The sequence below is a fragment of the Budorcas taxicolor genome, chromosome X (genome assembly GCF_023091745.1).
Source record: "Budorcas taxicolor isolate Tak-1 chromosome X, Takin1.1, whole genome shotgun sequence".
Classification (NCBI taxonomy): domain Eukaryota; kingdom Metazoa; phylum Chordata; class Mammalia; order Artiodactyla; family Bovidae; genus Budorcas; species Budorcas taxicolor.
Window position 1 is genome coordinate 126,424,615 of NC_068935.1, and position 24,726 is coordinate 126,449,340.

A 24,726-nucleotide genomic window follows, 5' to 3' on the forward strand; every position below is an offset into this window, starting at 1 on the left:
TTGTCGGGAGAAATATCAATAACCTCAGATATGCAGATGACACCACCCTTACGGCAGAAAGTGAAGAGGAACTAAAAAGCCTCTTGATGAAAGTGAAGGAGAGTGAAAAATTTGGCTTAAAGCTCAACATTCAGAAAACTAAGACATGGCATCTGGTCCCATCACTTCTTGGGAAATAGATGGGGCAACAGTGGCTGACTTTATTTTTTTGGGCTCCAAAATTACTGCAGATGGTGTTTGCAGCCATGAAATTCAAAGACACTTACTCCTTGGAAGAAAAGTTATGACCAACCTATATAGCATATTTAAAAGCAGAGATATTACTTTGCCAACACAGGTCCATCTCGTCAAGGCTATGGTTTTTCCAGTAGTCATGTATGGATGTGAGAGTTGGATCATAAAGAAAGCTGAGCACCGAAGAATTGATGCTTTTGAAGTGTGGTGTTGGAGAAGACTCCTGAGAGTCCCTTGGACTGCAAGGAGATCCAACCAGTCCATCCTAAAGATCAGTCCTGAGTGTTCATTGGAAGGACTGATGTTGAATCTGAAACTCCAGTACTTTGGCCACCTCATGTAAAGAGTTGACTCATTGGAAAAGACTCTGATGCTGGGAGGGATTGGGGGCAGGAGGAGAAAGGGACAGCAGAGCATGAGATGGCTGGACGGTATCACTGACTCAATGGCCATGGGTTTGGGTAAACTCCGGGAGTTCGTGATGCACGTGCTACAATTCATGGGGTCGCAGAGTTGGACACGACGGAGCAACTGAACTGAACTGAACTGAACTGAATCCCATGTTAGTTCCTCTCAAGTCAGCCATATGTAAACCAAACCAGCAGTCACTTAAAATAGGGGGTTGCTGTTCATTTCTAACTATAGTTCCTTTTCTGAAGTGCTACTCTCTTTTCATAGTTATAAGAGTACAAACAGTATCTTTCAATAATAAAGCATCTTCATTTGTCAACAGAAATGTACATTTAATGAGTACGTTAATTTGGCAGTAAATAATTAAATAAGGTTAAATCCCCAGTCATGAAGAGTTTTATCAGCATGTTTTTGTCTGTACTTGTTAATATTTTCTCCCTATAAGTATGCCTCCATATCTTATTAAAAAAAACAAACAAACCAAGACTCCCTCTGTCAGAGTGCACCTTGCAACTACTAGTGAAATCTCACATAGGAGTTCACAAGGTTGTCTTTTGGACCTTCTTTTTTTAAAAAAACACATGCATTTTGACTCAGGAGAGTGAATTTAATACCTTTTTTTGTTAGAGGACAGAAAGCAAGGTGGCATATTAGAAAAAGTGCAATTAGAAGTTAGAAGCCTCTTAGCCAAATGGGTGATATTGGCAAAGTTACCTAACATCACAGAACCTGAGTTTCCTCGTGTGTAAAGTGGGGAACAATACCTACCTCATAGGACATTTGGGAGGATTACATGTGATAACAGATATTGAAGTGCTTAGCATATAATGGGTAGCAAATTAATGTTGGCATCTAGCTCCTTTCTTTCTTTGGTTCCCCCTGTTCGAGGCCTCCTCTTGACTTTAATTCCTGCCTTTTGATTGTTTCCCATATTTGTTCATTTCTTTTGCATTTTCATAATTGAGTAACTTCATTATCTTACCCAAACATTGTCTCTCTTACCTGAAGAAAAGCTGAGGAACCAGGTAAATTTTGTGTTAAGTATTCATATAAAAGTTTTACTGAAGATGATTAGCATATTCTTCTATATATATTTTATATACTGTTTTCAAAGATGTTTTTACTGTTACCACTATGAACACATGGTTGTAGTGCTATATATATAATTTTAACCTTATGTCTTAAACAGATGTATTTTCCTTTAAAATAGTTTAATACTGAATAGAGTTTTAGCATGGTGTTTATATGTTATATGATTGCTCTTTGGAGGAGAGATGAAAATACATGTATAGTGTATATAGTTTAATTTTGCTGTTCAGTGTATTGAATGATTATTCATTCCTCTTTAGTTAAAGTAGTTTAAAAAGTATTTTGTTCTAGGCGCTGAGAATATGGCTGTGAACCAAACTGAGTCTTTGCCTTTGAAAAGCTTGCTTTCTAAAATGAAAAGTTTTTTCATACATAAAATTTTTTATAATATGAGCATTTTCTTTGCTCATACATATGTTTATACCATGCGTCAAAAAGTTCTTATTATAAAATAGAATATTATATTTTGGGAGACTATTTGAAGCTACAGCTCAAATATTTGTGTCCCATGATTTATTAATATCAAATGTCAACATTTTTTATATCAAATATTACATTCATTACATTTGCCATGTTCCACAAAGTAATGTTTTGTTACTATGTAATACTTTATATAAAATATACTTGTTTTGAAGGTGAAACATTGGCTTGCAGGTTGAAAGGATTTTTCATTTATTTGGTAAATATTTTTTGAGGACCTCCTGTACTGCTAGGTTCTGTCTTAAACTAATCTAGTGCAGGAATTTAACCTCAGGTCCAGACCCCAATTGTATTTCCTTTTCTTTATGCCATATATTAAAAGGTAGGGACCAGAACTGTGAAGTTGAAGAGATTCATCAAGAGAATAAGGATTTATTTGGATTTAGTTACTAGGAAGAGGTCATTACTGACCTTAAAGTGGTTGGAGGAAGAATAGCTTATTATAGGAGGCTAAGGAAACACAGAATAATAAGGAAATTTAAATATCAAGAATAAGTGATTCTTCTTTGTATCATGGTAGTGAGTGGAAGGAAGGTTTATGCATGGCCTAGAAAGTACCAGAAACTAGGGAAGGAAACTTCAAAATAAGGGATATATATATATATGGGTTGTAAGAAAGAGCAAGAGTTTGGGGATCAAGTGATTAAATACTGTGAAGAGAGAAGATAATTGAAACTGTAAAATGCCAGAGAAACCAAAGAAGATAGTTATGGACTTAAGTGAAAGGGGATTTGGTTAGGAGAGTAAAGAGAAAACTTCATTTGATACAAGAGGAAAAGATGAGAATGAATGAAAATAAGAGTCTTTTAAGATGGAGAAAGTAAAAGTGGAAGAAAAGCTATGACCAACCTAGACATCACATTAAAAAGCAGAGACATTACTTTGCTGACAAAGGTCCGTCTAGTCAAAGATGTGGTTTTTTTCAGTAGTCGCGTATGGATGTGAGAGTTGGATCATAAAGAAAGCTGAGCACTGAAGAATTGATGCTTTTGAACTGTGGTGTTGGAGAAGAAGACTCTTGAGAGTCCCTTGGACTACAAGGAGATCCAACTGGTCCATCCTAAAGGAAATCAGTCCTGAATATTCATTGAAAGGACTGATGCTGAAGCTGAAACTCCAATACTTCGGCCCCCTGATGCGAAGAACTGACTCATTTGAAAAGACCCTGATGCTGGGAAAGATTGAAGGTGGGAGGAGAAGAGGACAACAGAGGATGAGATGGTTGGATAGCATCACCGACTTGATGGCCATGAGTTTGAGCAAGCTCTGGGAGTTGGTGATGGACAGGGAAGCCTGGCGTGCTGCAGTCCATGGGATCGCAAAGAGTTGGACACAACTGAGCGACTGAACTGAACTGAAGATGAAGAAATGGGATGGTTATGATCACTCCTACAAGATAGCCTTTAATCTTCTCTTAAAGTAGAAGGTAGGGTCATTTGCTGAAAGGAATAAGGTGAGAGGGAGAGAGGAACTTAAAAGGGGGGGAATGTTCTGCCATGGAAACATACTTGGAAATCAATGAGTTCAAGCAGTGACACCTTAGTTGAGGTTAGCATAGATGTTACAGTGATCAGCCATATCCTAATGTTCTGTAACAGGAGTTGGCAGACTATAATTTGAGTGCCACATGTAGCCTGTGAGCTGTGAATACTTTTTATATTCATAAAGGATTAAAAAAACTGAAGAGACAAAGAAGATTGTGTGACAGAGACCACATGTGACATTTAAAGCCTAAAATATTTACTGTCTGGTCCCTTACAGAAAGATTGCTGACCTTTGTTCTGTAGCTCAGGACCAGAGAAAACAAATGAGAGTGTGACTCAGAGGTTGGAGCTGACATGTTGGACATGATCAAACATCAGGGGGTGATAACGTAAGGGATACTAGTTATGGGGATTTGGTGGAGGTGGACAGGTGGTTGCAGGTTAATAGGGAGTACAGTAAAGCCAGAAGATAGCTAATAGATTGGATGAAAATGAAGAGGGCTTGTGACTAAGTCTTATAATGAGAATGAAAAGCATGATCAGTTGGTATGAAGCAAAAATGACAGATAAGGAAGCTGGATGTAGACAAGGGGAGCACAGTTGATTATCTTAGAGGTAGAAGAGCTTCACAAATTGTCTAATGATTAGGTCAGGATGATGAAGCATCAGAAGTATGATCAGTTCCTGAAGATGATATCAGGGAGACTGTAAGTAGAGCTAATGTGAATTATGTTGCTAGAATTATTTGAAAAAAGTGGAAATGAGCATGGAGTATAAATTAGATGATGATAAAGAGTTAAAAAGAGGCTGGTGTAAGTAGGTGAATTACTATGAATAAGGGGAAGGGAAAAGAGAAGGCGGCAGTTAAGTGGTCCTCCATTTGCCCTGGCAGCTGAGGTGTTCCACCCTCTTGACTTGGTGACTAGGTAGATAAAAAGGCTGCAGGGAAGATGTGGTATTCTCCATAGAAGGTCAGTTTACACCTAGTCTTTGAGGATGGGAGAAGCAAAGTGGTAAATTCGTTTCAGATTGTAAAATGTTGTTGTTTGGTTGCTACGTTGTCTTAGACTCTTGTGACCCCATGAACTGTAGCCTGCCAGGCTCCCCTGTCCATGGGATTTCCTAGGCAAAGATACTGGAGCGGGTTGCCATTTCTTCTCTAGGGTATCTTCCTGACTCAGGGATAAAACTCACGTCTCCTGCATTGAATGTGGATTCTTTACCACTGAGCCACCAGGGAAGCCTTAAGTTGTAAAACAAAGCTCTCAAAATAAAATTGCAGTGCTTGATCACTCAGTCTTATTTGACTCTGCAACCCATGGACTGTAGCCCGTCAGGCTCCTCTGTCCATGGAGATTCTCCAGGCAAAAATACTGGAGTGGGTTGCCATGCCCTCCTCCAGGGGATCTTCCCAACCCAGGGATTGAACCCAGGTTTCCCACATTGCAGGCAGATTCTTTACCATCTGAGTCACCAGGGAAGCCCAAGAACACTGGAGTGGGTAGCCTATCCCTTCTCCAGGGGATCTTCCTGATCCAGGAATCGAACTGGGGTCTCCTGCATTGCAAGCGGATTCTTTACCAGCTGAGCTACCAGAGACCTAATAAAAGTAGTTGATTTTTTTTTTTCATAGATGTATACAGGGTCAGGGGGCTTCCCTGGTAGCTCAGCTCTTCCTGTAAAGACTTTCTGACATCAGTACTATTTACTGTGTAAAAGTCATTTTTTTGTACTAATGAAATTAAGGGATTAATACTAAAAATATCTTTTTACTTAACTTTGAATATATGTAAGAGTAACCTGGCAAGTAACCTTCATTTGAAATATTAAAGCTGTCTTGATTGGGCTGCAAGTAACAAATTCAAATCATTTGGATATGATGGTCCTTCTGTGACAATGTTAATGTAGAGTCTATATTGTAGCTTATAAAACTTTACTGTTAAATATACATATAGGGATATAATGTATTTTAGCCATTAAAAATCAAGTAGGGGGATTCCTTTGACCTTTAGAAGATGAAACAGGAGCCATTGTAGCTGCTTTATGTTTTTCTATATTGATGGGCAGAATTATTCCTATATATGGCATCATTGGATAGTATTTTCTGAAGGAAAAACTTTTATCTGCCAAGGTCTAGAAATATGAGAAACAGACAAAAGGTAAATTGATAGAGTTTTTCAGTGTGCCAGGTAAGTTTGAAGTTACTGGTTCTTATAAGAGCATCTTTATTTTTTCTAGAGAATTAGACTATTTCCTGATAATCTAAAATCTTAAGTATCTGTAACTTGATTTTAAACGGTACCTTTATTTCAGGTGGTTTTTAGTGAGTAACCTTTGGAATATTTTTAAAGATTGAGTTAAATGTCTTTTGAATCAAGAAGAAAATACTTTAATTATGTCATTTACTTTAATCATATTTTTGTGTTGTGTGTTTTTTCTCTCAGTTCTTGTTACAAAGAATACCACAAAAACACAGCCGCCTCCTTCCAAGGCAGCTCAGCGCTCAATGCAGTCTCCACAGAACAGTGCTATAATATTACCAACACATCAGATTAAGAAATCAGGTCAGCCTAAACCACCTGGATATCCTTCAGTCCCCAAGAAGGGAAGTTCTGTTAAGAATACCACAACAAAGAAAAAAGGCCCACACTCAGGAAGAAAGGTTAGTTGTATCTCCTACTAATTTCTATTATGGGTCTCTGTAGTGCCTTATTATTAAAGATACAGTTTAGGATTTACTAAGAGTGTTATATGGGCTTCCCAGATGGCTCAGTGGTAAAGAATTCACTTGCCAATAAAGGAGACGTGGATTTGATCCCTGGGTTGGGAAGGTCCCATTGATAAGGAAATGGCAACCCACTCAAGTATTTTTGCTTGGGAAATCCCATGGTCAGAGGAGCCTGGTGGGCTCGAAAGATTTGGACACAACTTAGCAACTGAACAACAACAAGAGTATTATGACACCCTTGAGGAATGTACCAAGAGTGTATAAGGCTTTTTACAAGGGGGAAGGGGGAGAGAAAGGGATTGGGATTTTGGGACTAGCAGATGTAAACTGTTATATATAGGATCCAAATACATCTTGTCTGTAAGAAATGTACTCTTAAGTATAAAGGTGTAGAATCTTAGATAAACTTAAGACTGAATAGTGTTTGACCTCTTCAAAGCCACACTGAAAATACTGCATGGGTGTATTTATCTTTGGGGAAGTTTATTTAAAACTCAGCATACTTTAAAAGGGCTTCCCTGGTGGCTCGGCAGTGAAGAATTCGCCTGCCAGTGCAGGAGATGCAGGTTCAATCCCTCAGTTTAGAAGATCCTTGGAGAAGATCCTGGGAGAAGGCAAGTATTCTTGCCTGGGAATTCCCATAGATGAGGAACCTGGCAGGCTACAGTCCATGGGGTCAAAAAAGAGTCAGACACAGTTAGGTGACTAAACAACAACACTTTAAAAATAACATAATTTACTGCTATACTATGAACCCAGATAACAGTCACTAATTTAAACAAAGAAAAATCCAACAGCACTGAGTGTTCTGCCTTTTCTCCTTTGTCCCTGCCTTTTAAATATCTCTGTTATTACCTTTTCTAGGCCCAAGGTCCTCTTTTCTGATACTGGAGAGTCTTGTTTGAAGTTAGCTCCTAGTAAACGTCAAGAGCTGATATAATATAAACCGCTAGTGATTTTTAACAATACCCAGAAGACATTTGTTCTTACATACAGTGGGCATAATTCTGTATGGACTTTAGCAAGCCACTTTTAATTTTGTCAAAATTATCATTTGTAATATGGAGAAATGCAGGCTAGATACAGTAAAAACCCGGATGAGTGACTGCTTTCTGAGGACAAACTGTCCTCTGCCTTGTTGAGGTTCCCCAACCTCATTTGATGAATTGCTGGATTAGATTTCCAGAGTGTATAAAACTTACATGCATGGATGCTCAGTTGTGTCTTGACTCTTTGAGACCCTATGAACTGTAGCCCACCAGGCTCCTCTGTCCATGGCATTCTCCAGGCAAGAATACTGGAGTGGGTTGTTATTTCCTCCTCCAGGAGATCTTCCCAACCCAGGAACCCTGCATTGCTTGCATTAGCAGGCAGATTCTTTACCACTGAGCCACCTGGGAAGCTAAAAAACAAAAAAGCAACAAACAAACCACAAGTTTTACATAATTATTTTGGCTAAGGTATGACTAGGTGGAGCAAGGATAGCATTGGGAATCCTAGTCTCTTGGTCTCTTCCTCTCCTACTTGACTAGCTTATGGTCTTCTCTTAGCACAGTTTGAAAAGTACTACAATTTGTAACAGAGAAATTTCCATCCCAAAGGACTTCTGACCACTGATCATTTGTGGACCAGTGATGCCAATGATTTTCTGACCTCCTTATCTAGGAATTTTTTCTTTTTTAACAGGGAAAATGTATTCCTGTCATTTGCTCCACATCTTCAACTTCTCTAAATGCACTGGCCAGAGAACGTGGTAACATTTCATATGATAAGGATGCTGTCCCTGGGTCATCTAAAATAGTGATGTCTACAGGTAAATTAGGATTTTTAAGAGTATAAAATTAGTACTTTTGTTGTATTATATTCAGTGTCTTTGAAATCCTGAAAGTAAGAGGGAGAAAAGATGATAATAAGCATTTCTTTGAGAATTTTTCATATTAAAATATTTTGAAATTCTAGTTGTTTATTTTGATGTTAAGGAAAAACAGTCTGTTTAAATACATGAGTCACTTGAAAATTCAGCATCCTTAAGATATTTTATCCCTCTTGGTAAAATTTATAACATTTGCGTTATTGTCAAATCTATTCTTGTTTTCCCATTATCTCGTTTCACAATTTGTCTTTTTGTCTTGTATATATTTTTAAAGCTACCTCAAATCTTTTTTAAATGCCTTTTAAAATTTTCACAGATCCTTGCCCGTCAAAGGACATGATGACTTTAAATTGTTGTTTGCTGTGTAAGGAGTGTGAAATGACAGGCACCCAAACTAATTAATCCCTTTGACTTGTCATCTTCTGCAGATTTCCTTATTCCTTTCCTGTTTTTTTTTATAGCAAGTTTTATTGCTTCCTCTCCTAGATTCTTAATTATCTTTCTCTTACATTCTTCTCTTCCCTAGACTTTTTCCCCTCAATTTTTCTTTTCTTGCTAAAAAGAAATTATAGTTTAATTTCTTGAAATAGGTATCACTTTAAAAATAATTATTGTTACATTTCCCATTTTGTCACTTTATTATTTCTGGTTTTTAGTCCATTAGCTGGTGAGACTGACTAAATGAGTATAAACATTGAAATCCTTGTTTAGCTCATTTGTGCTCAGTAGAACTTTGTCAAGGCCATCAGTACCTCAGGTTGTTTTTAGTAGGTGATGTTTCTATGACAGGGTTGATCCTTCTCTGGCTGTTGCCAGAAAGTTGAGAATTATCATATATTTCAACATGGTGAAAGTGAGATTAATGGGTTTTTATTGTACTAAATACAGACTTTGTATAGGTGAAAATTTTGCAATAAAGCAGTGGAGAAAAATAACATGCCTTTTGATTTAGGGGGACAGTATATTTTCTTTTTGGTAATAATCATATACATTGTATGTTGATTAGAATTTGATTCTCAGTGAAGAAAAATTAAGGAAACTTGACTGTGATTATAGGGTATTTACTTCTAAATTGTAAATGCTTTTATTATACTAAGGAAAGCATTTATTCTTAAAATTTTCTTTTGTGAACCTCAGCATGTATAGAAAGAACATTTTTATTTTGTTAAAATTAATGAAAAATTTTCTCCAGGTCATTAGGACTTACTGTGACACATATCTTTTTTTTAATTATTATTTTTTATTAAAAGTTTTTTTTTATTTTTACTTTATTTTGCTTTACAATACTGTATTGGTTTTGCCATACATTGACATGAATCAGCCACGGGTGTACATGAGTTCCCAATCCTGAACCCTGCTCCCACCTCCCACCCCATATCATCTCTCTGGATCCTCCCCGTGCACCAGCCCCAAGCATCCTGTATCCTGTATCGAACATAGACTGGCGATTCGTTTCTTACATGATAGTATACATGTTTCAATGCCATTCTCCCAAATCATCCCACCCTCTCCCTCTCCCACAGAGTCCAAAAGTCCATTCTAAACATCTGTGTCTCTTTTGCTGTCTCACATACAGGGTTATCATTACTATCTTTCTAAATTCCATATATATGTGTTAGTATACTGTATTGGTGTTTTTCTTTCTGGCTTACTTCACTCTGTATAATCGGCTCCAGTTTCACCCACCTCATTAGAACTGATTCAAATGTATTCTTTTTAATGGCTGAGTAATACTCCATTGTGTATATGTACCACAGCTTTCTTATCCATTCGTCTGCTGATGGACATCTAGGTTGTTTCCATGTCCTGGCTATTATAAACAGTGCTGCAATGAACATTGGGGTACATGTGTCTCTTTCAATTCTGGTTTCCTCGGTGTGTATGCCCAGCAGTGGGATTGCTGGGTCATAAGGCAGTTCTATTTGCAATTTTTTAAGGAATCTCCACACTGTTCTCCATAGTGGCTGTACTAGTTTGCATTCCCACCAACAGTGTAAGAGGGTTCCCTTTTCTCCACACCCTCTCCAGCATTTATTGCTTGTAGACTTTTGGATTGCAGCCATTTGGACTGGTGTGAGATGGTACCTCATTGTGGTTTTGATTTGCATTTCTCTGATAATGAGTGATGTTGAGCATCTTTTCATGTGTTTGTTAGCCATCCCTATGTCTTCTTTGGAGAAATGTCTATTTAGTTCTTTGGCTCATTGTTTGATTGGGTCATTTATTTTTCTGGAATTGAGCTGCAGGAGTTGCTTGTATATTTTTGAGGTTAGTTGTTTGTCAGTTGCTTCATTTGCTATTATTTTCTCCCATTCAGAAGGCTGTCTTTTCACCTTGCTTATAGTTTCCTTTGTTGTGCAGAAGCTTTTAATTTTAATTAGGTCCCATTTGTTTATTTTTGCTTTTATTTCCAGTATTCTGGGAGGTGGGTCATAGAGGATCTTGCTGTGATTTATGTCGGAGAGTGTTTTGCCTATGTTCTCTGCTAGGATTTTTATAGTTTCTGGTCTTACGTTTAGATCTTTAATCCATTTTGAGTTAATTTTTGTGTATGGTGTTAGAAAGTGATCTAGTTTCATTCTTTTACAAGTGGTTGACCAGTTTTCCCAGCACCACTTGTTAAAGAGATTGTCTTTACTCCATTGTATATTCTTGCCTCCTTTGTCAAAGATAAGGTGTCCATAGGTGTGTGGATTTATCTCTGGGCTTTGTATTTTGTTCCATTGATCTATATTTCTGTCTTTGTGCCAGTACCATACTGTCTTGATGACTGTGGCTTTGTAGTATAGCCTGAAGTCAGGCAGGTTGATTCCTCCAGTTCCATTGTTTCTCAAGATTGCTTTGGCTATTTGAGGTTTTTTGTATTTCCATACAAACTGTGAAATTATTTGTTCTAGCTCTGTGAAAAATACCGCTGGTAGCTTGATAGGGATTGCATTGAATCTGTAGATTGCTTTGGCTAGTATACTCATTTTCACACTATTGAGTCTTCTGATCCATGAACATGGTATATTTCTCCATCTATTAGTGTCCTCTTTGATTTCTTTCATCAGTGTTTTATAATTTTCTATATATAGGTCTTTAGTTTCTTTAGGTAGATTTATTCCTAAGTATTTTATTCTTTTCATTGCAATGGTAAATGGAATTGTTTCCTTAATTTCTTTTTCTGCTTTCTCATTATTAGTGTATAGGAATGCAAGGGATTTCTGTGTATTGATTTTATATCCTGCAACTTTACTATATTCATTGATTAGCTCTAGTAACTTTCTGGTGGAGTCTTTAGGGTTTTCTATGTAGAGGATCATGTCATCTGCAAACAGTGAGAGTTTTACTTCTTCTTTTCCAATCTGGATTCCTTTTCTTTCTTTTTCTGCTCTGATTGCTGTGGCCAAAACTTCCAGAACTATGTTGAATAGTAGTGGTGAAAGTGGGCACCCTTGTTTTGTTCCTGACTTTAGGGGAAATGCTTTCAATTTTTCACCATTGAGGATAATGTTTGCTGTGGGTTTATCATATATAGCTTTTATTATGTTGAGGTATGTTCCTTCTATTCCTGCTTTCTGGAGAGTTTTTATCATAAATGGATGTTGAATTTTGCCAAAGGCCTTCTCTGCATCTATTGAGATAATCATATGGCTTTTATTTTTCAATTTGTTAATGTGGTGAATTACATTGATTGATTTGCAGATATTGAAGAATCCTTGCATCCCTGGGATAAAGCCCACTTGGTGTGACACATATCTTAAATTATGTGGTTACTTTAGAAAATACTACATAATGAATAAATGCAGTATTGTTGATTTAAAATAAATTCAGTCCGAAAGGAATGTGCTAAGATGACCAGTTTTGAAAGAAAATTCTTGCACTGTGACTGCAGTAAAAAAGTGAAAGTATTCTTGTCTCTAAGCCATTTTTATCTAATATGGGAATGTGCAAAGAATTGTTTTGTGATGCTACTAAAACTTCTATTGTTTCTATAATTAGTTTGGACAGATATGTAGAAAATTGAAGAAGCTTTTGGATTATTTCTTTCTAGGTTTAATATATTTACACAATGTGAAACTATGTTTACATATTTTTAGGTAACAGAAATGATCATTGATATTATCTATGTTTAGGTTCTCTTTGACTGAAGTGTGGCTAATGGGATATATAGTGATTATGTAGTGTTTATGTTCCTTCTAACCAATCTCATTGTTATATCTATATACACATTTTTTATCAAGTCTGTGTCTATATAAACAAACATGGAAACTGTGGCCCTCACCTGGATCAGAAGAAAATCCAGCAGCTGCCAGACCACTTTGGCCCAGGCCCTGTCAATGTGGTGCTCCGGCAGACGGTGCAGGCCTGTGTGGATTGTGCCATTCAAAGTAAGACTGTTTTTGAATTCCTTAAGCCAGATGATCGTGGAGGAGAAGTGATAACCGGTATGCACATCTAATCCTTTATCAGCTTTTGTTCTCTAATTGGATTTTAGGTTTCAAGAAGGCAAAGATTTTATAAAATACATAGATTATTTTCTAAATTTTTATTCTATTAATGATAATATTTGAATATTTATTTTGTTAATATATAGAATATTTATAATAATTATATGTTTATAGACTTTTAACCCTGTTTTAAAAAATTTAACTTTCAAAATAAACTAATAATGTCAGAGTAATACTGTAAATTGAGGTAAGAGGTACAGATTTTTCCTTTTACCTTCTTTATTAAGCTCACTATAGATAAAGTGAGCTTTATATTAATATATTTTAATTTTTTTTTAGAAGACAGACTATAAGAATCTCTAAATAAAAATGTGATTCAAGAAGTGATTAAGGGATAAAATACATATGGCTTTCATGATTGTGTGATCAGATACTGCATTTGTACCCATGGCTTCCCTGGTGGCTCAGAGGTTTAAGCATCTGCCTGCAATGTGGGAGACCTGGGTTCAATCCCTGGGTTGGGAAGATCCCCTGGAGAAGAAAATGGCAACCCACTCCAGTATTCTTGCCTGGAGAATCCCATGGATGGAGGAGCCTGGTGGGCTACAGTCCACAGGGTCGCAAAGAGTTGGACACAACTGAGTGGCTTCACTCACTTCACTCAATGTTTGGAAGAGTAGAAAGTATTGTAGATCAGTGGGTTTCTATTGTTGTTTACTTTATGAATATTTTTAAATGAGAATGCTTTTCTTAGTTCAGACTATTGTATCTGAATGAGAGGAACTTATATAATTTAAGATTATTCCTTTATTAATTACAAAAATCACACATTAGATTTATATTTCCTATATTGATGGCTTTTTTTTGTTGTTGATGTTTTGGTTCTCATCTGTCTATGATGTGACTCTGACATCTTTTCATAGCTGCTTTTGATGGGGAAATTCATTCCATCCAGCTGCCTCCAGTGAACAGTGCATCATTTGTTCTTCGCTTTCTTGAGAACTTGTGCCACAGCCTGCAGTGTGATAACCTTCTGAGTAGCCAGCCTTTTAGCTCTTATAGAGGTAATACTCATAGTCCTGAAGAGAATGATCAAAATAAACCAGGTAAGAGAAAATGTAAAATTTTATACTAATCTTACATTAGATCCGTCACTAACTTGAAAGTCTTGTATAATTCAATTTTTCCTTGTGTCCTCCTTAAGGTAAACCTTTTAGCCACAGTGAACTAACTAGGCATGTATAAAGTGAAAGTGAAGTTTCTCAGTCGTCTCCGACTCTTCGTGACCCCATGGACTGTAGCCTATCAGGCTCTTCCATCCATGGGATTTTCCAGGCAAGAGTGCTGGAGTGGATTGCCATTTCCTTCTCCAGGGGACCTTCCCGACCCAGGAATCGAACCTGGGTCTCCTGCATTGCAGGCAGACACTTAACAGTCTGAGCCACCAGGGAAGCCAGGCCTGTATAATACATAGTTTTTTGTTCATTCAAAATGGAAAAGTAATTTCTTATTGTATTCATAATGAACTTGAGAACCAAAACCTCAAAGCTATTGGGTTGGCCAAAAACTGAGTTTTTCTGTAACATCTTATGGAAAAATTGGAACAAACTTTTTGGCCAGCCCAATATCTTTGTGGTTTGATTTGCATTTCCCTAGTGGCTAATGTTGAACGTCTTTATGCTTATTGGCTATTTGTACATCATCTTTGGAGAAATGTGTATTCAAATCCTTTGCCCATTTTAATTGGATTATTTGTCTTTTCATTATACAGACATATTTTTATATTTATTATACATGTATATGCTAAGTCTCTTCAGTCATGTCCGACTCTGTGAGACCCCATAGACGGCAGCCCACCAGGCTCCCCCGTCCCTGGGATTCTCCAGGCAAGAACACTGGAGTAGGTTGCCATTTCCTTCTCCAATGCATCAAAGTGAAAAGTGAAAGTGAAGTCGCTCAGTTGTGTCGACTCTTCGCGACCCCATGGACTGCAGCCTACCAGGCTCCTCCGCCCATGGGATTTTCCAGGCAAGAGTACTGGAGTGGGGTGCCATTGCCTTCTCCAGTATACATGTATATATTATATATTTATTATATATAAATATATAAGGAATTCTTTATATTCTGATTAAAAGTTCCATTCAGATATGTGCTTTGCTTATATTTTCTCCCATTCTGTGAGTTGTCTTTTCACTCTCTTAATGGTATCCTTTGAAGTAAAAAAGTTTTAATTGTGATAAGTCCAATTTATCTATTTTTTCTTTAGTTTCTTGTACTTCTGTTGTCATATCTAAGAAAACATTGCTTGATACAAGTTCATAAAGGTTTACTCCATGTTTTGCCCTATGTTGTGAGATGTAGGGGCCCAATTTCATTCCTTTACATGTGAAATGTAGTTGTTTATGACTGTTTGTAAAAGACCACTTTTTCCCTCTTGTCTTGACACCCTAGTCAGAAATGAGTTTGCTATAAATAAAGGGTTTATTTCTGGATTTTCTGTTTCATTGATCTCTGGGTCTGTCATCATGGAAGTACTATACTATGTTGATTACTGTAGCTTCTTGTAGTGAGTTTTGAAATTGGGAAGGATGAGTTTTCCAACTTTGTTCTCCTTTTTAAAGATTGTTTTGGCTGTTCTGAGTCCCTTGCATTTCTATATGAATTTTAGAATAAGCTTGACAGTTTCTGCAAAGAAGCCAGCTGGGATTGTAACAGGGACTGTGTTGAATCTATGGTTCAGTTTAGGGATAATTGCCATATTAATATTGAGTCTTCCAGTTCATGAACATAGAGTGTCTTTTCATTTATTTAGGTCTTTTAAAATTTATTTCAACAGTCAGATATAGTTTTCAGAGAGTACATCTGGCAGTTCCTTTGATAAATTCATCCCTAAATATTTCATTCTTTTTTATGCCATTGTAAATAGAATTACTTTCTTAACTTAATTTTTGGCGTTTTTATTGCAAGTGTATAGAAATACAATGGATTTTTCTATATTAATCTTATAATCTATAACCTTGAATTTGTTTATTAGTTCTCATTAGGGTTTCTGTATGTGTATGAATTCCTTAGGATTTTCTTAAAGTCTATTTTGTCTGATATTAGTATAGACATTTCAGTATTGTTTGTGTGGTACATTTTTTTCCATCCTTGTATTTTCAACCTTTTTGTTTGTCTCTTGTAGTAAGTTTGTAACTGGAACTTAAAAAAATCCATTATGCCAATCTAATATCTACTGGAGTGTTTATTTCATGTACATTTAATATACTTACTGATAAGATAGGATTTGCATCTACCATTTGATATTTGTTTTCTATATGTGTCTTTTTCGAGGGGGGAGTTCTTTTCCTCCATTATTTCCTTCTTTTGTTTTAAATAGATGTTTTCTTGTGTGCCATTTTAATTTCTTTGTTCTATTTACTATTTTTAATTAATTTATTTATTTTAGTTGGAGACTAATTACCTTACAACTCTGCAGTGATTTTTGCCATACATTGACAAAGATAGGCAGTGCCAAAGAATGCTCAAACTACTGCACAACTGCACTTAGCTCACACGCTAGTAAAGTAATGCTCAAAATTCTCCAAGCCAGGCTTCAGCAATACGTGAACCGTGAACTTCCAGATGTTCAAGCTGGTTTTAGAAAAGGCAGAGGAACCAGAGATCAAATTGCCAACATCTGCTAAATCATGGAAAAAGGAAGAGAGTTCCAGAAAAACATCTATTTCTGCTTTATTGACTATGCCAAAGCCTTTGACTGTGGATCACAATAAACTGTGGAAAATTCTGAAAGAGATGGGAATCCCAGACCACCTAACCTGCCTCTTGAGAAACCTATATGCAGATCAGGAAGCAACAGTTAGAACTGGACATGGAACAAGAGACTGGTTCTAAATAGGAAAAGGAGTACGTCAAGGCTGTATATTGTCACCCTGCTTATTTAACTTCTATGCAGAGTACATCACGAGAAACGCTGGGTTGGAAGAAGCACAAGCTAGAATCAAGATTGTCAGGAGAAATATCAATAACGTCAGATATGCAGATGACACCACCCTTATGGCAGAAAGTGAAGAGGAACTCAAAAGCCTCTTGATGAAAGTGAAGGAGGAGAGTGAAAAAGTTGGCTTAAAGCTCAACATTCAGAAAACAAAGATCTGATCCCATCACTTCATGGGAAATAGATGGGGAAACAGTGTCAGACTTTATTTTGGGGGGCTCCAAAATCACTGCAGATGGTGACTGCAGCCATGAAATTAAAAGATGCTTACTCCTTGGAAGAAAAGTTATGACCAACCTAGATAGCATATTCAAAAGCAGAGACATTACTTTGCCAACAAAGGTCCATCTAGTCAAGGCTATGGTTTTTCCAGTGGTCATGTATGGATGTGAGTGTTGGACTGTGAAGAAAGCTGAGCACTGAAGAATTGATGCTTTTGAACTGTGGTGTTGGAGAAGACTCTTGAGAGTCCCTTGGACTGCAAGGAGATCCAATCAGTCCATTCTGAAGATCAGCCCTGGGATTTCTTTGGAAGGAATGATGCTGAAGCTGAGACTCCAATACTTTGGCCACCTCATGCGAAGAGTTGACTCATTGGAAAAGACTGATGTTGGGAGGGATTGGGGGCAGGAGGAGAAGGGGACAACAGAGGATGAGATGGCTGGATGGCATCACGGACTCGATGGACATGAGTCTGAGTGAACTCCGGGAGTTGGTGATGGACAGGGAGGCCTGGCATGCTGTGATTCATGGGGTCACACAGAGTCAGACACAACTGAGCGACTGAACTGAACTGACATGAATCAGCCATGAGTGTACATGTGTCCAACATACTGAAGCCCCTTCCCACCTCCCTCACTATCCCATCCCTCAGAGTTGTCCCAGTTCATCACCTTTGAGTGCCCTGTTTCATGCATCGAACCTGGACTGGTGATCTATTTCACATATGGTAATATGCATGTTTCAATGTTACTCTGTCAAATCATCCCACCCTTGCCTTCTCCCACAGAGTCCAAAAGTCTGTTCTTTATATCTGTGTTTCCTTTGCTGTCTCGGATATAGAGTCATCGTTACCATCTTTCTAAATTCCACATATATGCACTCATATATGGTATTGCTGTTTGTCTTTCTGACTTACTTCACTCTGTATAATAGGCTCCAGTTTCGTCCACCTCATTAGAACTGATTCAAATGTGTTCCCTTTTTAATAGCTGAGTAATATTCCATTGTGTATATGTCCCACAGCTTTCTTATCCATTCATCTGCTGATGGGGGACATCTAGGGTGCTTCCATGTCCTGACTGTTGTAAACAGTGCTCTGATGAACATTGGGGTACACATGTCTCTTTCAATTCTGGTTTCCTTGGTGTGTATGGCCAGCAGTGGGATTGCTGGGTCATTTGGCAGTTCCACTTCCAGTTTTTTAAGGAATGTCCACACTGTTCTCCATAGTGGCTGTATTAGTTTGCATTCCCACCAACAGTGTAAGAGGTTCCTTTTGCTCCACACCCTCTCCAGCATTTATTGTTCGTAGACTTTTTGATAGCAGCCATTCTGACTGGCATGAGATGGTGCCTCTTGTGGTTTTTTTTTTTTAAATTTTTTAAAAATGTATTTGTTTTAATTGGAGGCTAATTACTTTACAGTATTGTATTGGTTTTGTCGTACATCAACATGAATCTGCCATGGGTGTACACATGTTCCCCATCCTGAACCCCCCTCCCACCTCCCTCCCTGTACCATCCCTCTGGTTCATCCCAGTGCACCAGCCCAAGCATCCTGTATCCTGTATCGAACCTGGACTGGAGATTTGTTTCTGATATGATATTATACATGTTTCAATGCCATTCTCCCAAATCATCCCACCCTCTCCCTCTCCCACAGAATCCAAAAGACTGTTCTGTACATCTGTGTCTCTTTTGCTGTCTCGCATACAGGGTTATTGTTACCGTCTTTCTAAATTCCATATATATGTGTTAGTATACTGCATTTTTCTTTCTGGCTTACTTCACTCTGTATAATCGGCTCCAGTTTCACCCACCTCATTAGAACTGATTCAAATGTATTCTTTTTAATGGCTGAGTAATACTCCATTGTGTATACGTACCACAGCTTTCTTATCCATTCATCTGCTGATGGACATCTAGGTTGTTTCCATGTCCTGGCTATTATAAACAGTGCTGCTATGAACATTGGGGTACACGTGTCTCTTTCAATTCTGGTTTCCTCGGTGTGTATGCCCAGCAGTGGGATTGCTGTGTCATAAAGCAGTTCTATTTCCAGTTTTTAAGGAATCTCCACACTGTTCTCCATAGTGGCTGTCATTCCCACCAACAGTGTAAGAGGGAGAGGGTTCCCTTTTCTAAACACACCCTCTCCAGCATTTATTGCTTGTAGACTTTTGGATCACAGCCATTCTGACTGGCATGAAATGGTACCTCATTGTGGTTTTGATTTGCATTTCTCTGATAATGAGTGATGTTGAGCATCGTTTTATGTATTTGTTAGCCATCTGTATGTCTTCTTAGGGGAAATGTCTGTTTAGTTCTTTGGCCCATTGTTTGATTGGGTTGTTTTTTTTTCTGGAATTGAGCTGCAGGAGTTGCTTATATATTTTTGAGATTAATTCCTTGTCATTTGCTGCATTTGCTATTATTTTCTCCTTTTCTGAAAGCTTTCTTTTCATCTTGCTTATAGTTTCCTTCATTGTGGAAAAGATTTTAAGTTTAAGTAGGTCCTGTTTGCTTATTTTTGCTTTTATTTCCATTATTCCGGGAGATGAATCATAGAGGATCCTGCTGTGATTTATGTCAGAGAGTGTTTTGCCTGTGTTTTCCTCTAGGAGTTTTATAGTTTCTGGTCTTACATTTAAATCTTTAATCCATTTTGAGTTAATTTTTGTGTATGGTGTTAGAAAGTGTTCTAGTTTCATTCTTTTACAAGTGGTTGACCAGTTTTCCCAGCACCACTTGTTAAAGAGATTGTCTTTTCTCCACTGTATATTCTTGTCTTCTTTGTCAAAGATAAGGTGTTCATAGGTGTGTGGATTTATCTCTTGGCTTTCTGTTTTGTTCCATTGATCTATATTTCTGTCTTTGTGCCAGTACCATACTGTCCTGATGATTGTAGCTTCATAGCATAGTCTGAAGTCAGGCAGGTTGATTCCTCCAGTTCATTCTTTCTCATGATTGCTTTGGCTGTTTGAGGTTTTTTGTATTTCCATACAAATTGTGAAATTATTTGTTCTAATTCTGTGAAAAATACCATTGGTAGCTTGATAGGATGGAGAAGGCAATGGCACACCACTCCAGTACTCTTGCCTGGCAAATCCCATGGACAGAAGAGCCTGGTAGGCTGCAGTCCATGGGGTTGCAAAGAGTTGGACACAACTGAGCGACTTCTTTGACTTTTCTCTTTCATGCATTGGAGAAGGAAATGGCAACCCACTCCAGTGTTCTTGGCTGAAGAATCCCAGGAATGGCAGAGCCTGGTGGGCTGCCATCTCTGGGGTCGCACAGGGTTGGACACAACTGAAGCAACTTAGCAGCAGAAGCTTGATAGGAATTGCACTGAATCTGTAGATTGCTTTGGATAGTATACTTATTTTCACTGTATTAATTCTTCCAATCCATGAATATGGTATTTTTCTCCATCTGTTTGTGTCATCTTTGATTTCTTTCACCAGTGTTTTATAGTTTTCTATATATAGGTCTTTTGTTTCTTTAGGTAGATTTATTCCTAAGTATTTTATTCTTTTCGTTGCAATGTTGAATGGAATTGTTTGCTTAATTTTTCTGTTTTCTCATTGTTACTGTATAAGAATGCAAGGGATTTCTGTGTGTTAACTTTATATCCTGCAACTTTACTCTATTCATTGATTAGCTCTAGTAATTTTCTGGTGGAATCTTTAGGGTTTTCTATGTAGAGGATCATGTCATCTGCCAACAATGAGAATTTAACTTCTTCTTTTCCAATCCCTTTATTTCTGTTTCTTCTCTGATTGCTGTGGCTAAAACTTCCAAAACTATGTTGAATAGTAGTGGTGAGAATGGGCACCCTTGTCTTGTTCCTGACTTTAGAGGAGATGCTTTCAATTTTTCACCATTGAGGATAATGTTTACTGTTGGTTTATCATATATGGCTTTTATTATGTTGAGATTTGTTCCTTCTATGCCTGCTTTCTGGGGTGTTTTTATCATAAATGTATGTTCAATTTTGTCAAAGGCTTTCTCTGCATCTACTGAGATTATTATATGATTTTTATCTTTCAATTAGTTAATGTGGTGTAACACGTTGATTCATTCGCAAATACTGAAGAATCCTTGCATCTCTCGGATAAAGCCCACTTGGTCATGATGTATGATCTTTTTAATATGTTGTTGGATTGTGTTTGCTAGAATTTTGTTGAGGATTTTTCCATCTTTGTTTATCAGTGAAGTTCACCAGACTTCCCTGGTGGCTCAGACAGTAAAGGGTCTATCTACAATTCGGGAGACCCAGGTTTGAGCCCTGGGTTGGGAAGATCCCCTGGAGAAGGAAATGGCAATCCACTCCAGTATTATTGCCTGGAAAATCCCATGGACAGAGGAGCCTGGTAGGCTACAGTCTATGGGGTCGCAAAGAGTCGGACACGACTGAGCAACTTCACTTTCATCAGTGATATTGGCCTGTAGTTTTTTTTTTTTTTTTTTTCTTCTGTGTGTGTGTGGCATCTTTGTCTGGTTTTGGTATTAGGGTGATGGTGGCCTCATAGAATGAGTTTGAGAGTTTACCTTCCTCTGCAGTTTTCTGGAAGAGTTTGAGTAGAATAGCTGTTAGCTCTTCTCTAAATTTTTGGTAGACTTCACCTGTGAAACCAGCTGGTTCTGGGCTTTTGTTTGTTGGAAGATTTTTGATTACAGTTTCGATTTCATTGCTTGTGATGGGTCTGTTAAGATTTTCTGTTTCTTCATGGTTTAGTTTGGGATGGTTATACTTTTCTAAGAATTCATCCATTTCTTCCAGGTTGTCTGTTTTATTGTAATATAGTTGCTGATAGTAGTCTCTTATGATCCTTTGTATTTCTGTGTTGTCTGTTGTGATTTTCCACCTTCATTTCTAATTTTGTTGATTTCATTTTTCTCCCTTTTTTTCTTGATGAGTCTGGCTAAAGGTTTGTCTATTTTGTTTACCTTCTCAAAGAACCAGCTTTTAGTTTTGTTGATTTTTGCTATAGTCTCCTTTGTTCCTCTTGTTTATTTCTGCCCTAATTGGTATGATTTTTTTTCCTTCTACTAACCTTGAGGTTCTTCATTTCTTCTTTTTCTAGTTGCTTTAGGTGTAAAATTAGGTTATTTATTTGATTTTTCTCTTGTTTCTTGAGGTAAGCATATATATCTATGAACCTTCCCCTTAACACTGCTTTTACTGAATGCCATAGGCTTTGGGCTGTCGTGGTTACATTTTCATTTGTTTCCATGCATATTTTGATTTCATCTGTGATTTGTTGATTATTCAAGGCATGCTGTTTAGCCTCCATTTGTTTGTATTTTTATTAGTTTTTCTCCTGTACTTGACATCTAATCTTACCTCATTGTGATCAGAAAAGATATTTGAAATGATTTCATTTTTTTTTAAATTTATCAAGGCTAGATTTATGGCCCAGGATATGATCTGTCCTGGAGAATGTTCTGTGTGCACTTGAGAAAAAGGTGAAATTCATTATTTTGGGGTGAAATGTCCTGTAGGTATCAATTAGGTCTAACTGGTCCATTGTATCATTTAAAGATTATGTTTCCTTGCTAATTTTCTGTTTGATTGACCTATCCATAGGTGTGAGTGGGGTAATAAAGTCTCCCACTATTATTGTGTTACTGTTAATTTCCCCTTTCATACGTGTTAGCCTTAGCCTTACATATTGTGATGCTCTTATGTTGGGTGCATATATGTTTATAATTGTTATATCTTCTTGGATTAATCCTTTGATCATTTCAAAATCTATTTTATCTGATATGTGTATTGCTACTCCTGCTTTCTTTTGGTTTCCATTTGCATGAAATATCTTTTTCCAGCCCTTCAGTTTGGGTCTGTGTGTGTCCCTTGTTTTGAGGTGGGTGTCTTGTAGACAGCATATATAGGGGTCTTGTTTTTCTATCCATTCAGCCAGTCTTTGTCTTTTGATTGGGACATTCAACCCATTGACATTTAAGGTAATTATTGATAAGTATGATCCCGTTGCCATTTACTTTGTTGTTTTGGGTTTGAGATTATAAACTTTTTCCCTGTTTCCTGTCTAGAGAAGATCCTTTAGCATTTGTTAAAGAGCTAGTTTGGTGGTGCTGAATTCTCTCAGCTTTTGCTTGTCTGTAAAGCTTTTGATTTCTCCTTCATATTTGAATGAGATCCTTGTTGGGTATAGTAATCTGCATTGTAGGTTTTTCTCTTTCATCACTTTAAGTATGTCCTGCCATTCCCTTCTGGGCCAAAGAGTTTCTATTGAAAGATCAACTGTTATCCTTGTGGGGATCCCCTTGTGTGTTATTGTTGCTTTTCCCTTGCTGCCTTTGATATTTGGTCTTTGTGTTTGATCTTCGTTAATTTGATTAATGTGTGTCTTGGGGTATGTCTCCTTGGGTTTATTCTGTTTGGGACTCTCTGGGTTTATTGGACTTGGGTGGCTATTTTTTCCTCCATTTTAGGGAAGTTTTCAACTATTACCTCCTCAAGTATTTTCTCATGCCCTTTCTTTTTGTCTTCTTCTTCTGGGACTCCTATGATTCAAATGTTGGGGTGGTTAACATTGCCCCAGAGGTCTCTGAGGTTGTCCTCATTTCTTTTAATTCTTTTTTCCTTGCTTTAGTTATTTCTATCATTCTATCTTCCACCTCACTTATCCTCTCTTCTGCCTCAGTTATTCTACTGTTGGTTCCCTCCAGAGTGTTTTTGATCTCTGTTATTGCATTATTCATTATTGATTGACTCTTTTTTATTTCTTCTAGGTCCTTGTTAAACATTTCTTTCATCTTCTCAGTTCTTGTCTCCAGGCTATTTATCTGTAACTCCATTTGGCTTTCAAGATGTTGGATCATCTTTACTATCACTATTCTGAATTCTTTTTCAGGTAGACTCCCTATCTCCTTTTCTTTTGCTGTTTTTTTTGGGCATTTATCATGCTCCTTTACCTGCTGAATATTTCTTTGCCTTTTCATTTTGTTTAAATTTCTGTGTTTGGGGTGGCCTTTCTGTAGGCTGGAAGTTTGTGTTTCCTCTTTATTGTGGAGCTTGCTCCCTGTGAGTGGGGTTGGACTAGTGGCTTGTCAAGGTTTCTAGGTTAGGGGATCTTGCATCTGTGTTCTGGTGGATGAAGCTGGGTCTCTGCTCTCTGCAGTGCAATGAAGTGTCCAGTAGTGAGTTTTGGGGCATCTGTGGGTTTGGCATGGCTTTGGGCAGCCTGTATTTTAACGCTCTGGGCTCTGTTCCTGCACTACTGGAGAATTAATGTGGTATGTCTTGCTCTGGAACTTGTTGGCTCTTGGGTGGAGCTTGGTTTCAGTGTAAATATGGAGGCTTTTGGATTCGCTCTTGTTTATTAATGTTCCCTGGCATCAGGAGTTTTGTGGTGATCTCAAGTTTTGGATTTCAGCCTCCTGACTCTGGCTTTCAGTCTTTTTATTACAGTAGCCTCAAGACTTCTCCATCTATACACCACAGATGATAAAACATCTAGGTTAATGATGAAAAAATTCTCCACAGTGAGGGATACCCAGAAAGGTTCACAGAGATACATGGAGAAGAGAAGAGGGAGGAGAAAGATAGAGGTGACCAGGAGAAGAGGGGGAGTCAAAAGGGGAGAGAGCTATCTAGGCAGTAATCAATTCCCTATGTGCTCTCCACAGTCTGGAATACCCAGATAGGTTCATGGAGTTACACAGAGAAGAGAAGAGGGAGGAGGGCGATAGAGGTGACCAGGAGGAGAAGAAGGGGAGTCAAAAGGGGAGAGACCAGTCTAGCCAGTAATC

At 37.7% G+C, this 24,726-nt stretch overlaps 1 protein-coding gene across 1 annotated transcript in view; it reads left to right on the forward strand.

Moving 5' to 3' along the window:
* SCML2 (Scm polycomb group protein like 2) overlaps positions 1 to 24,726 on the forward strand; it is an 86,308-nt gene that overhangs the window by 50,407 nt on the left and 11,175 nt on the right. The window contains exons 7-10 of the mRNA XM_052663368.1: positions 6,143 to 6,360; positions 8,113 to 8,239; positions 12,526 to 12,729; positions 13,656 to 13,838. Coding sequence (XP_052519328.1) covers positions 6,143 to 6,360; positions 8,113 to 8,239; positions 12,526 to 12,729; positions 13,656 to 13,838 — 732 coding nt within the window. The remainder of the gene's footprint in view (positions 1 to 6,142; positions 6,361 to 8,112; positions 8,240 to 12,525; positions 12,730 to 13,655; positions 13,839 to 24,726) is intronic.